This window comes from Guillardia theta, assembly GCF_000315625.1.
Source record: "Guillardia theta CCMP2712 unplaced genomic scaffold GUITHscaffold_183, whole genome shotgun sequence".
Lineage (NCBI taxonomy): Eukaryota > Cryptophyceae > Pyrenomonadales > Geminigeraceae > Guillardia > Guillardia theta.
In genome coordinates this window covers 9,816-24,440 of record NW_005434493.1, presented here as the reverse complement: position 1 = coordinate 24,440, position 14,625 = coordinate 9,816, and the positions used below count along the sequence as shown (strand labels likewise).

The window sequence follows — 14,625 nt, the reverse complement described above, 5'->3', positions numbered from 1 at the left end:
GACAGTGTTGACAGTGGTCGTACAGTGCCTTCATGGTTGGAGAGCAGGGATGAAAACGAAAGAGATGGTCCCGCCCTTCCCTTGAAAGCCAGTTTTCGTGACATCGTGGAGGAAAACGAGCACCTACGCCGGACATGTAGAGAGCTCAGGTCGGTGGAACAGAACAACATGGATAAGATGCACAATCTCGTAAATGCACTCGCAGAATCCCAGAGAGAAGCTGATCGCAAACTCCAGGATCTTGTGAGGGCACTTGAGGAATCCCAGCGAGAGAACCGTAGGCTTGCCAAGGAGGCAGCGGAGATGCGTGTACTGCTTTGTGAGCGGGTTCGGGAACCCGAGGACAAGCCTCACAAGCTTAAGCATGCGGAGAATGACGGTGGTCAGATTTGCAAGCTGGATCCGAAGTCATTGTTGCAGTACAATGGTGAGCAGACCATGGAGAGGTCGGTGGTCTCATGGCTCGGATATATCGAAGGCAGGTGTAAATTTCACCGTATAGCACGCCATCGATGGGTAGGAGCGGCCATCTCCGCGTTCGGGCCGGAGGTGCAGCTATGGTGGGCCACACTCCCGATGACTGAGCAAGATCAGTTCTCTGCTGAGCATGGTGATTGGGAACAGTTTGTGGAGAAACTGTTGTTGAAATGGTTACCATTCGAGTTTATTGAGAAACTTGAGCGTCATGTGCAGAAGCAGGCTAGGCAAGGGCCCAAGGAGTCCGTTGAGGCGTACACCGCAAGATTCCAGGCGATGGTTACACACCTGCAGGCGTGCTACCTTGTGTCCAAGAGACCTAGTGTTGCGCTAGGTAGCTGGGAACGCGCCTTTGTCGATGGGATTCAAATGGACTATGCACGTGCTATGCTACGGAAGGAATTGAGCATGCTGATGGAACGCGATGGTAAGACGTTTGGGATTACTTATCATGCGGAGCCGTCGGAGATGGGCAAGTATTTGCCGCAGTTGTATCGCGAAGCTCTTAATCTGCGTCAGAGACACCCACAAGACGGTCAGACGAGTCTTCATTTCACCCAAGCACAACCTCGTCATGAGGGCAAGCGGTCGGCTCCTACTCAGAGCGAGGACATGCAGGGCAAGGAGAAGAAGTTCGACAAGAAGAAGGTGAAGTGCTACAACTGTCAGAAGTTCGGTCACTTCAGAGACAAGTGCCCTCTCTTGTCGAGGTCTGAACAACCGTCAGCTTTAAACCAGTGACGTCGGTTGCCGCGGAGGGCGCAATCGACGGGGGCACGGGTTTGCAGACTTCGAATGTTGTCTTCGACCCGGGCACACCTCCGACAGAAGATCCTAGGGATGTTCGTCAATGTCGTATCACCGTTGACTCTCACAGGATCAAAGCTCTACCTATGGTACCGGTGACCTTTCGGTTCGGGAATCAATCCATAGTTCTTAATGCATTGCTCGATACAGCTGCTGAAGAGTCGTTTATCAGCACGAAGGCAGTGCGCAAATTTGGTCTGTCGGTCACGGATGCAGAAGTTCGCAAACGAGTTATCATGGCCGATGGGACGTGTAGGTTGTCTGATATGGTTTTCCAGACAAAATTGGGCGTAGGCTCCAGTTTCAAGAGTAGTGGGTCGTTCTACATGCTTGACTTGCCGCATGCGGACATGATCCTCTCATGGGAATGGATGCGTGTGAACAAGATCGTGATTGATGCGGGTCACCCCAGAGTCTTTGCCAAGTGGCGCAAGAAGATGGTCGAGCTTCCGTTACTTGTTTGCCCGACAAACAAGCAATTTGGGGCTGCGGACGCCTCGCTGTGTCAGGTACTTTCTTACACTGAGGCAGTGAGAGACCTCAAGCAGAACGATTCGGAATGGTACGTGGTACATTTGTGCAACCTGTTGGAGATGGCTCAGCCGACAGATGGTGCCACGAGTCTCGAGCAGAAGGCTGCCGAGACGATCATGGAAGATTATTCGGATGTCATTCGTGATGACATTCCCAGCGACGTTGTTCTCGACCGGTCCTTCAAGGCGACGATTCGACTCAAGGATAACGTTGAGGCGGTGCAAAAGAAACCTTACCCTGTGCCACTCGCGTTGGAGGAGGAGTTGAAAGCGAATCTTGCCTTCTTGTTGGAGCGTGGAATCATTGAACCTTCGACGTCTGAGTTTACGTCTCCCGTAATCTTCACAAAAAGTCTGATGGTACATTGCGTTTTTGCACTGATATGAGGTTCGTTAACAGCTTGATCCGGAATGATAACTTTCCATTGCCGTTGGTGATGGAGCTGATAGAACGAGTGGGTCGAAAGATCATGGAAGAGAGAGCGCGTTATGCTTCAGAACCTGGGGCACGGTTGTGGATCAGCTCACTCGACCTGGCGAAAAGTTTTTGGCAACTTGAGTTGGACGCCGCGTCGAGGAAGTACACCTGTTTCATCACGAAGTTTGGGAAATATCAGTATCGGAGGATTCCTTTCGGCTTGGTAGATTCGGCAAATCAATTTCAGAAATTTCTCGAGAGTGTTCTTCAAGGTCTCGAGAATTGCCTGAGCTATATCGACGATGTTTGCTTGATCAGTTATGGGAGCTTGGAGAGACATGAGCGTTTGCTTCGACAGGCTCTGGATCGATTTCGTAAAGAGCAGTTGTTTGTCAAGAAGTCGAAATGTAAGCTGTTTCACTCTGAAATTGATTTCCTCGGTTTCCACATCAGCGAGGCAGGCGTCTCGACACAAGAGAAAAAGGTACAAGCGATTGTGGATCGTTCGGCGCCGCAAACAGCGAAGGAACTCAAGTCGTTTTTGGGAGTGTTGAACTTTTACAGGAAGTATGTGCCGGATTACGCAGCGTTAGCACTTCCGCTAACGAATCTTCTACGTAAGAATGTGAAGTTTTGTTGGGATGATGCGCAAGAAGCGGCCTTTCAGGAGCTGAAGAAGCGTTTGATATCAGCCCCTGTTTTAAGGTACTTCAACCCAGCGTTAGCTACTTGCGTGTTGGTCGATGCGAGCGACTACGCCATTGGTGCTGTCTTGACACAACAGCATGGCGAAGATCTGTTGCCTGTCGCCTTCTTCAGCAAGCGTCTCAACAGTGCCGAGGTAAATTATTCAGTGCGCGAGAAAGAGCTTCTGGGATTGATTTCAGCATTGGTGCATTTCAAGTTTTACTTGTACGGACGCAGGGTGTTGGTTCGTACAGATCACAAGAGTCTCAAGTATCTTCTCACGCAGAGCAACCTCACGGGTCGATTGTTTCGATGGAGTCAAATTCTTGCTGATTTCGATTTGGATGAAATCTCCTACATTCCTGGAGAAGAGAATGTCATCGCTGACTACCTATCTCGTCCGAACGATTCTACGGTTGTGCCGTCACAGAGTGCGTTAGACGATGAGATTCGACAGCGTGCTGATTTGGTCAACTTGGATCCTACCTTGCTTTGTACCATCTCGTCCTCTGGGGAGGGGGAGGTGATGGAGGTGACTGACAGTGATGCAGAGGTTGTTACGCACTGCTACGCTCTAGCAACAGACAACGCATTTACAGCTGATGTCGTCAAAAATTATCAGCAGGACAGATATTTCGCGCAGGTTCTCCAGGACATCCAACAGGGAAACCTAGTCCCAATGCAGCGTCGAACTTATTTTCTGCGAGACGGAGTCTTGTTTTGGAAGGACTCGCTTGGTCGGGAACGTGTGTGCATTCCTTATCATTCTCGAGCGAAGTTCTTGCGCCTGATTCATGACGATTCTTGCCATGTAGGGAAGACGAAGACTTTCTTGAAGGCGTCGCAAATCGCTTTCTGGCCTACCATGAGTAAGGACGTCGCGAACTATGTCAACTCGTGTGCGGAGTGCTTGCAAGGCAAGAGTTACAAGCAACGAGCGGCTGGCGAACCGCACAGTCATTTGGTTCCGCGTGAGCGATTCGAGAAGATTTCAGTGGATTTGCTTACAGCGCTGCCCACCTCGAAGCGGGGAAACGACAGTGTCTTGGTGTTTCTCGATCAGTTTTCCAACAGGGTGTTCTTGTATCCGTGTAAGAAGACGATCACATCGAAAGGAGCAGCTCGTGCGTATTTCGAGACGGTTTATCGTGCTCAAGGGATTTGCAAAACGTTGGTCTCGGACAACGGGAGTTTATTTTCTTCAGAATTTTGGACTGAGTTGTTCACTCTCATGGGAATCGACATACGCCATAGCAGCGTTTATCATCCGCAGTCGCAGGGACGAGTTGAGAAGTTCAACAGTGTCATAGTTGAAGCCTTGCGGATCTACTGCATGCGGCACGATAGCAAGTCTTGGGATGATTATCTCGTACATCTGGAGACAATTTGGAATACGACCGTTAGAGATGCGACGAATCTTACGCCGTTCGAGATCATCTATGGCAGAGACGTTCGTACAGTTTTGGACCTGACTCCTGACGATCGTGCTGAGGACGTGGAAGAGGTACGTGACAAGATCATGGCGGCCGTCGACTTGGCTCGCGATGCGTTAACGTTGTCAGCGATTCAGAAGGAGAAGGCTATGAAGAAATCTCGAAAGGATCTACAATTCAATGTTGGCGACTTCGTTATGTTGTCGACGCGCGATTTGAAGTTGCATGAGTCCATGGGCAAGATGAAAATTCGTTTCATTGGGCCTTTCGAGATACAAGAGAAAGTTTCAGATAACTCTGTGCGCTTGGAGTTTACACCGCGTTTTCAACACATGAAGAAAACAGTTTTCAACGTGGCGAAACTTCGTCCTTACTATTTTCGAGATGTTTCTCTGGATGAAATTGAACCACCACCGTTGCCTTTGGTTCAACGCGATGGACAGTATTTTGAAGTCGATCGTATTTTGGCTCGTCGTGGGAAAGGTAATCGTGTGCAGTACCTGGTTCGTTGGAAAGGATATGACAAGTCGTCGGATGATTCTTGGTTGTCTACGCGTGAATTTCGCACTCCAGAGTTGAGGAAAATGATTCGTGATTTCAATCTTGTGAATGCTAAATGATTCTTGGTGTTTGCAGCGAAGTTGGAGCTGAGAAGTGTGTTCTCATCTATCAGCGCTAGGGAGCGAAATGATAGGATATGTTTACTGACTTCCTGTCTTTCTTAAGTAGGTGTCCTAGGCAGTCTCGTTTCTTAGGAAATTAGATTACTTACTTTTCTTTATCTCTAACGTTGATTTGGAGTAAATTGCCGTTGAATTGTGCATTGCTGTCGCGCGCTTGTTCTTTGGTTTCTTGACGGGATCACTTCGTGTGTCAACGCTGGATCGAGAGATATTTGTAGGAAGTTTTCCTAACAAGGTGGAAAACTTATGCCTCAAGCTTGAAGAGCAAGAGGGATGACGCTGGGCATCGAGCGCTGAGCAATGATGTCCGCCAGATACCAGATGAAGCGGAGGGTGTCAGGCAGCGGAGATCCCAGCAGTGATCACATTTGTCCGCAATGAGGCGGCTGAGAAACTCTGGAAAGGAGAGGGTACCTTCAAGGTGGCAGGCAGGAGGATTCTAGCAGTGAACCCAGCAGCCAACCCACCGATCTCGTTCAAGATGCGGCCAAAGAAGGAGAACATGGGCAGAGTTGGAATCCTAGCTGAGGTGGCCCAACTCCTGATGCTCAACGATTCGAGCACAGGTGACATATGTGAGATCTACAGGCAGCTATGCCTGAAGCAGGGATTAGCGATCATTGATCTGATCCCAAACGCGGGAATGACAGTGAACCTCCCCCCCAAGAGGAACCTACCGCCAAAGAAGGTGTTCGCTGCGGTAGGAATAGAAACAGTCAACCAGAACAGAGAGGTCGACTGGATCGCAACGTGCTCGAGCCTTGAAGCAGCGGACATCGTTCTTCAAGCATTCGATCGACATGGAAAGGATCGTGCAGGAGTCACTTTGGGACTGGTCTCAGAGAATGACAAAATACTGAAATGGTTCTCAGTGCAGATGGAAGCAACGGCGCTGCACAAGAATATGAAGAATGCGGTGCGACAAGAGGGCACGGCAATGGCAACGGGAGCAGAGATGCTGTACTCGGTACAAATCTCCTCTCCTGTGCCGTCAGGGAAGTTCTCCCGAAACGAGATCGAAAAAATCTGCGCAAGTGACGAAACGGGCAGAGCAAAAGTCATCCGAAACATTCGGAGGGCTGTCGCTTGCTTTGATCCACAGGTGGAAAAAGATCTCCAACGGATCCACCTCCAATGCGATCCAGAAACAGGGATCTGGGATGGGTCTGGTATCATTCTCCGGCTACGCAGTGAAAGTAGTGCAAGAAAGATGATGGCTGAATTCCCCACACAGCTCCTCTGCTGGCAAGGCACAGTTGAAATCCAAACGACAGCGAGCAGTCTGAACCTCCAAGTGTCGCCTCAGGCAACTCGCGCTCAGTCTAACCCTGAGGCCAGGTCACCAGCGACGGGGACCAGAGCAGAAGGAACTGTGTGGAAAGAGATCGAGCTCAGTTCCATTATCAATGAAACAAACCTCCCAGATGCGGGAACGGACGTGGTCGTCGAAGAACTTAAGGAAGCGATTGCTGACGTAACTAGGAGCGAGCTGCAACAGCAAGGACAGCTTCAACTCCATCTTGATGACGCGGTGCAAGAGATGGCTCCGGAGAGCCCAAGAAATGCATCCTTCCCCACGCTACAAGAGTGGGCTGATAAGGGTGCCAACGCGGCAGAGAATGCCGTGAGCAAGCGACTGCGTGAACGAATCAGGGTGATCGCGGGCAGGCATACGTGGAAGGTAGCGAAACGCAAGAACAGCGCTTTCGCACCAAATGAAGAGAAGCCATTGAAAACTGATCTCCTCTTCATTGCTTTGAATAAATTCCTGGAGGCAACAGCGCTCTCCCTCGTAGGAATGCTGGGAGATAGAAACGAATTGAAATTTGTTTTGAGCAGTGAGCTACAGATGAAAGACGCTCGAATGGAAGATGTACCCGAGGCTGGGAGCATGGCGGCAGAATCGGAAGAGATGTCGCTTGACTCCTTCCCAGCAGCGCAAGCCTAATGGAAGCAGGAGGAGGAGGAGGAGTTGAGGGCAGGTGGGACAGTGGGCACCAGGGCGTGGTGGAATCAAGCAGAAAGAGACAAGAAGGTGAGAAAAACAATGACAAAGAAAATCCAAAAAACAGAAAAATACAAACATTCGACTTGATAGGGGAGATCCCCTGGAGTCTACGGGAAAACAATAGAGAGTACGGAGCAGCGGCGCTGCTCAACTCAGGAGAAGATGGATTTCTCTCTGAGGACGTTATGGAGGCATTAATCGTTGAGGTAAACCGAAATTTAGAACCAGCGGAAGACAGATTTCAAATAGCATGGCTCCAAGGCACGAGGTATGCCAGCGAGCAAACTAGAAACCAATTTGGGCTGCAGAGAGGGACCATTGTTCTCCCGAGAATAGTAGCGTGTTTGAGAGATCAGGAGGGAAGGGCACGGAGAGCAAAACGACTGCTAGCCGGGGCAGCTCAACCATTCTTATTCCCATGTGTAGAGAACGGCAATCATTGGATCCTAATCGTGGCAGATGTTAACACAAAAAGAATACACATCGTCGACTCGCTTAGCACGGCCCTTGAGAGAGACCTGGGGACAGTCAGAAGCCAAAGGGAGGCACAGTTTCAATTGGGGGGCGCACAGCGAATGGACCTAGCATCACTCGTGGCGACGATTATCACCGAGGCAATTAGCGATCAACAAGAACACTGTGACGACACGGCATGGAGGGCATGTGTGTCAACTGGGCTGCAACAAACAGACGGCTACAATTGTGGAATTTTCGTTGTGCTGCATCTGCTGCTGATCGCAAAGACACGAAGGCAAACGCAACAACAAGATATCTTCAACACAGGGAGGCAACAAGGCGTCCCTCCACATCAGCAATGGCTCATGAGAACCAGACATCTGCTGCTGGATGGGCTCTGGGGGGGGGGTATGGAACATGTGCACATGCGAGAAACAACCCACTGCATCTGCAGAGCTCTACAGCACGCGCAAGATACAGGTTACAAGGAATGGCAAGCGGCAGAGCTCACCATGGAACGTATACCTAACCGGATGGAAAGGCGAGAAGACGGTATCGGAGATCATGCCAATACACGCAGAGCGGACTTGTGGATGCCTCTGTCCTCGAAGCTGATCTCGTCGAGAGGGTGAAGAGCTTCGCGAAGCGTTATCCGAACAGCAGGACAGCCCAGGCTTGCAAGGCTGTGGAGGGATGCACCCCCGACGCTCCACTCCAGCCATCCGCTCGACATGTCAGCAGGCACGACGTGAGCTTCTGCAAGAAGCGATGACTGGATGGAGTGACGCATCCAGAGAGTGGTTTATGCAGCAGATTGAAGAAGCCAAGAAGGAGAAGGTCGAGACATACACCGCCTCAGCAGGCAACGAGGTGACTTCCTTCATCTCCATGACTCTCCTGGGCATCTCCTCGGTGTATGTCAACCATGAAGAAAAGCTGAAGAAGAAATTTGAAGAGATCGGACTGATCGTAGACTCAGTGCAAGAGAGTAAAGCAATCATGTGGAAGGCTCCGTATAGACCCGAGATAGCGAGTGCTGAGGAGATCCCGGTGACTGTTTCCTTCCTCCGCAATGCACAAGCGGAGAAGCTCTGGCAGGGAAGAGAGGACTTCGCGATCGATGGTCGCAAGTTCACAGCTGTACATGTGAGCATCGTGCACGATAGATCTTTCAAGATTCGAGCCAAGAGAGGACCCTGGGGCAAAGGGGGCAGCTTGGCAGAGCTGACTCACCTGCTAACCTTGGGCGGCATGACAACGGCTGAGATAGCTGCCGTCTATCGCTATCAGCTGCTGCGCCAGTCCCTTGCAGCGGTCCAACTCCAGCCGCTGGCAGGCATGCTGGTCGCTGGGGCGCCAGGACAGCAAGTCCACAAAGGCTTAGGTCAGAAAGGCTTCATCGCTGTAGGGGCCAACGTCATCTGGAGACAGAGGGAGGTGGAGTGGATCGTCTCCTCGAGCTGCCCAGAGGCGAATGATACAGCATTTCGAGCTTTCCGAGAGAGCGAAGCGATGGAGGGAGTACACCTGACTCTGTTCAGCGAGGACCCGAAGATCAGAGAGGCGCTCGCAGTCGAGTTGACAGCTGATCGCTTTGTGTCCAGAAATAAGTTGAAGAAGGCATCAAGACTGCAGAAGAAGGCAGGCGGCAAGGACGGCAAGGAGATCAAGATCATCATCAAGTCGACGGCGGCATCTGGTCGCTTCACGAGGAAGGAGATGGAGGGGCTGTGCAACGGCGGCAACACGTCTATCGCAAGAGTCAAGAGAGTCTTGTTGGAGATCGCTAACAGGCTCGAGATCAACGTTGAAGGCATCGACATGGAGGAGGATTTGAACACCAAGTCCTGGAACGGGTCCAAGCTATGCATCCTCCTCGGCTCCACGGAGGATGCTCGACGCATGATGAAGGAGCTGCCCTTCTATCTCGAAGGCGCAGCAACCAAGCTCGAAGCAGTCGGCTTCGACAAGGAGCCTGACTCTGAGGCGGCTGGTCAGCGGGGCACCAGCGACGCAGCGCAGCGACAGGAGGAGAGCGAGGGAGAGTGGCTGGAGTTTACAGACATGGAGAGGATCACAATGGAGGCAGCATCTCCGTCAAGCCAAGAGGACATGCAGCTCGTCAGCGAGCTGTCAGCAGTCATCGAAGATGCAGCTTCTTTGAACGAGGCAGGGACGAGCGAGCCGATCAAGCTGGTCCTGGACAAGGCCGTTGGCAACCTCCACGACACCTTCTACTCTCCGGGGAGCCTGGAGTTCATGGCGCTGGGAGAGTGGGCGAAGATGCCAGAGGAGCAGGGAGTGGGACGCAACGCGCTCAAGGAGAAGCTGGGGAAGTGGCTGCAGAGCAAGCGCTGGACTCGCGTGCAAGGAGAGAGCAAGAAGGCAAGGAGGGGCAGCGCGTTCTCGCCACGGGCAACGGCAGCTGCTGAGCTTGAGCAGGAGGCGGAGAGCGACGACATAGAGCGTCGATCTCTTAGCCTCCTGTTCATAGCACTGAGTAAATTCGCAGAGATGCATGTGCTGGCCTGCTCGCTGAAGGTGGACAAGAAGGACCGACTGCGAGTGGAGATGAGGGAAGATGACGAAGAAGAGGAAGACATGGAGGAAGAGCAAGGCGAGGGCGAGGAAGAAGACGGGGCGAGCCCGTACCGAGCTTGAGCTGAGCCCAAGGTAAGGAGAGAAGGTAGGAGGCGACCGAAGGCCAAGGTGAGGAGAGGCAACTCTCCTGACTGAAGCTGAGGAAGCTGAATGGAGGACGAGTAGGTGGCGACCGAAGGCCAAGGTGAGGAGAGGCAACTCTTCTGACTGAGGCTGAGGAAGCTGAATGGAGGTAGAGTAGGTGGTGACCGAAGGCCAAGGTGAGGAGAGGCAACTCTCCTGACTGAGGCTGAGGAAGCCAAGAGAAGACAGCAGAAGTAGAGAGTAGAAAGACGCCTCAGAAGCAGGGTTCGCATTGTAGGCCGTGTACTCCCAGTGCTCGAGCGCCTCTTTAGACTAGGATCCAATTGCACAAGCCCACAACGAGGCCGAGCAACATTCTAGCATTCTAATAAACTCACATAATAATAATAGGGTTTAGGGTTTAGGGTTTAGGGTTTAGGGTTTAGGGTTTAGGGTTTAGGGTTTAGGGTTTAGGAGGTTCCTTATTTCCTGGCAGGTTCCTTATTTCCTGGCATTTTCGGCAAGTTTTCTTAGGGTTAGGCAAATTGTTGGGATGGGGGTCCAAGTATCTTAGAAAAGACCGGTACTTTCGAAATACAATAATAGTTTGTAGGGGGGGGTGGGGGTATATGAAGGTATGGTGGGGTCCGTGATGTCGGCGAATGATGGCGAGAAGGTGTCGACGGAGAGCTGCGTGAAAGGACGAAAATTTCAGATCAAGCTCAAGTATGCAGCACAATTCCACATGAAAGTGTCTTGATTGAATATCTCATGAGAAATTTTTGCAATGCGGCTTGTATTTATCAGTGCTACAATAGGAAAATGTGTTTTCACTCTCACGCCAGAAGTATGAACCCTATACCCAAACAAGAACAAACCAGTAGATCAGGCCTTTTTCATGTTATATGCTACCAGATGTTTGTGTATGAAACAGAAATCAACCACTTTTACTGATGAAAATGAAACTTTTACCGTTGTTCATTATGTTGTAGGATATGCTGGTTGATACACCTTCGACCTGCTGCCATACCACAAATACCAAATGGACGCTTGTGGGGATCATTTTCACTGCATTGGTCACAACAATAGATAGTTTTACGTCCCTGACCATGTGAATCTCTGCAGATTTTGCATCTGACTCGTGGTAATTTTCTATTCACATCACCTCGGCTCGTGGGAAGGTGCTTTCTCTGCTGAAAATCGCTGACCAGTATGAGGTCATGCCCTTCCTGTGACGGCCTCAACCCCTGTGAGGATGAGTCAGATGAATTAGACTGTCGATTGCGAAGACTTCGACGCATGTTCCTCCTTGCCACATCGCCTTCGTAATGATTTTGTAACATTTGCAAAGTAAGGACGTCAATGAACTCCCTGTGTTCCACGTCATCTTGCAACTGGTTACACTGCGTGAAAAGCTTGTATGCATCCACTTCGATGAAGCCCAATACAGTACAAAAGATTCTGAATCGCCAATCTATTGTTCCAATAGCGTTTTCCATCCCCAAACCATCCTGCCTGAGGTGATTGTGAACATCGATGATTGAAGCAGCATTGAAATATGACTTCACCATCTTCGTTCTTGGCACTGTAAAGTTATAATGCTCGGTCTGTCTGGTTTGTGGATTAATTCTCCAACGATCTTTAACGTGTCCATCAGTTTCCTGCGTTGTATTCCACGTGGAAATCAACAACTTTCGCGGTATACCGACCCTGCCAGGCTCATTCCATGCATGCCCGTACACCTTCTTTTCTTGTCCATTGATGTCCACTATCAGCCTGACAGTCTTCGTGGACCCTCTGGCTTCGTTTCCCTGCCAAGCCAACGTGTTAAGGTACTGTTTTGGGAATCCCTTGAAGCACTGTTTTACCAAACCAGTGTAAAACGTGTTGTGTTCCAGCAGAGCAGTTGCGGTGGAAACTGATGAAAAAGCAGAGTCTCCGTATACAATATGCCCTTTGTTGAGATAATTCTGCGCTAGCCTAAGCACCAAAGCAGTGTGCTTGGCATATCTCTCCGTGAAAGGGAGATTTTGCATCAAATTCTTGCCTTCCTGAACCTCCAACGATAACATGATTCCAAAAGTGCACTCAGCGATGTTCTTGTATTCTGTACCTACTCCGACGGGTTTTCGAGCAATTTTTGTCAATTGAGGGATACTTTCGTTGGTGTTCTAGCAAACAACAACATTCAGTGCACAATCTATGTAATATCTCCTTCTTACTTGTATGTAAGGGCGCCATTTCCCCATACTTTCATCGATGACCAACTCACTACCTGCGTTGATTGTCTCTATTCTATTTTGATTAAAAGCTTCAACCAGAGGTCTAATCATGTCAAATCTATTCTGTGCATGATCTGCTGACGGTGGCCAGAATTTGAGATATTTCCTCCATGTTTCATACCGTCTACGGCTGATCCCAAATCTTCGCCCAACATCCATGGATGGGACAAAGCCGGGACGGTCGTGACCCCACATGTACCTCATCCGGCCTTTTGGAACTAATGTCCGACCGTACAGAAGGCCTATGAACTGAACCCATTCATGTACGGTAAACGGTGTTACGTCAGGGGGCAAATTATCGTTCGTCCAGAGCAAACAACTGCCTACAGATCTGTTTGTTCCAAAGAAAAATGACCATGGAAACAGGAATTGCCAGCAGTCAATCTCTGGCTTTCGCGCCAAGACTTGGATATGAGCTGGCCATCGAATAGTAGTTTGCCGAAAAGGATAGCCACATGCGGTACGTTGATCCATGTTGACTCCAAGCGAGCAAACAACCCAATTTAGCGTTTTTCCGTCCATTGCACATTCCAGGGCATTTCTCCCTCCAGGAAGCATGAAATACTGTTCTTCCAACTGTGTGAAGGAGGCATCGGAATCCCATTCATCGCCTTCCCGTTCGTCGTCGGGACTCATGTCATCTTCGACACTTGCCACATCCCCAACGGGTGAAATCGGCATATTTTGATCATTTTGTAGGATTCGACCTCCAAGCAAAACAGTTTCCTTCATTGTAACCTTCAACTTTCTACCTGGAAAGTCCCATTCAACTATCCATTTATCATTTCCACTTCTAGATAGAACGGTTCCGCGCACCGCGACGGTGCTCCAACCAGAATTGTAAACAGACAGCAGCGCTTGTTTTGCATGCTTGTAACGACCAAACACCTTACTTCGTACATATATCGATTGCCCTATCTCCATGATGGATTGGTCTCTTGCGATGCGGTTTTCAGCATTGGAAAGTGCTGGATCCCCGCTTCCAGATGCTGCCATTGCGAAGGGAACACGTGCCCGATTGGTGCTGTATGAGGGTCTTGAAAACAGGGCCCTTTGGGTGGCAAAAGGCCCCGCAAGGGGCCCTGTGTCCCCGAAAGATTAGGGTTTAGGAGGTTCCTTATTTCCTGGCAGGTTCCTTATTTCCTGGCAGGTTCCTTATTTCCTGGCAGGTTCCTTATTTCCTGGCAGGTTCCTTATTTCCTGGCAGGTTCCTTATTTCCTGGCAGGTTCCTTATTTCCTGGCAGGTTCCTTATTTCCTGGCAGGTTCCTTATTTCCTGGCAGGTTCCTTATTTCCTGGCAGGTTCCTTATTTCCTGGCAGGTTCCTTATTTCCTGGCAGGTTCCTTATTTCCTGGCAGGTTCCTTATTTCCTGGCAGGTTCCTTATTTCCTGGCAGGTTCCTTATTTCCTGGCAGGTTCCTTATTTCCTGGCAGGTTCCTTATTTCCTGGCAGGTTCCTTATTTCCTGGCAGGTTCCTTATTTCCTGGCAGGTTCCTTATTTCCTGGCATGCAGATTTGCGGTACCCCTGCGCTGGTGGAGTAAGAGCCGCCAGGAACGACGGAAGCTTGGGAAACCATTGAGAATGCTCCGAAGCATGTGGCCAATATCTATTGTGAACCCTGACGAGATCGTGCAGTACCGTACCTCCAGCTACCTCAAGAGGCAGACGGAAACTGGAACGATGCCGTCACCAGCTGAGCTTGTGCGACGACTGGATGACTTCGCAAGGCAGAATCCCAAAAGCAGGACGAGCAAAGCTCTGAAAGCCAAAGAGATATCCTTGGAAGCTTTAGCCGAAGCCATCAGTCACACATGCAGCTTTGCTGAACCTTCACCACTGGAGAGTCTGAAAGGTCGCGGGCAGTGGGGTGATGATGCCAGGCAGTGGTACCTGTCCGAATTTCTAGCAGACAGGCAACGGCAGATGGAGGCCAGGTCTTATGATGACCAGGGCACGAGTGTGCAGACGATTACCATGAAGGTACTAGGGATACCTGCATACTTCTCCAGACAGGTTGAAAACTTATGCGTCAAGCTGGAAGAGCAAGGCTTGATCGTAGATCAGACGCAAGACAGCAGGAGTTTGATCTTCAAGGCTCCCCTCAAGCCTGACCTGGCGAAGGCAGAAGAGATCCCAGCAGTGATCACCTTTGTCCGCAACGAGGCGGCAGAGA

The 14,625-nt window shown here is 50.3% G+C and overlaps 1 protein-coding gene across 1 annotated transcript; it reads right to left on the bottom strand.

The window, feature by feature from the left end:
* Positions 1-11,995: 11,995 nt before the first annotated feature.
* Positions 11,996-12,328, bottom strand: GUITHDRAFT_49051 (hypothetical protein; the record flags this gene model as incomplete). The annotated part of the gene is made up of 1 exon (XM_005820264.1): positions 11,996-12,328. A coding segment is annotated over one exon (333 nt), but the record flags the coding sequence as incomplete, so codon positions are not given.
* Between the last annotated feature and the right edge of the window lie 2,297 nt (positions 12,329-14,625).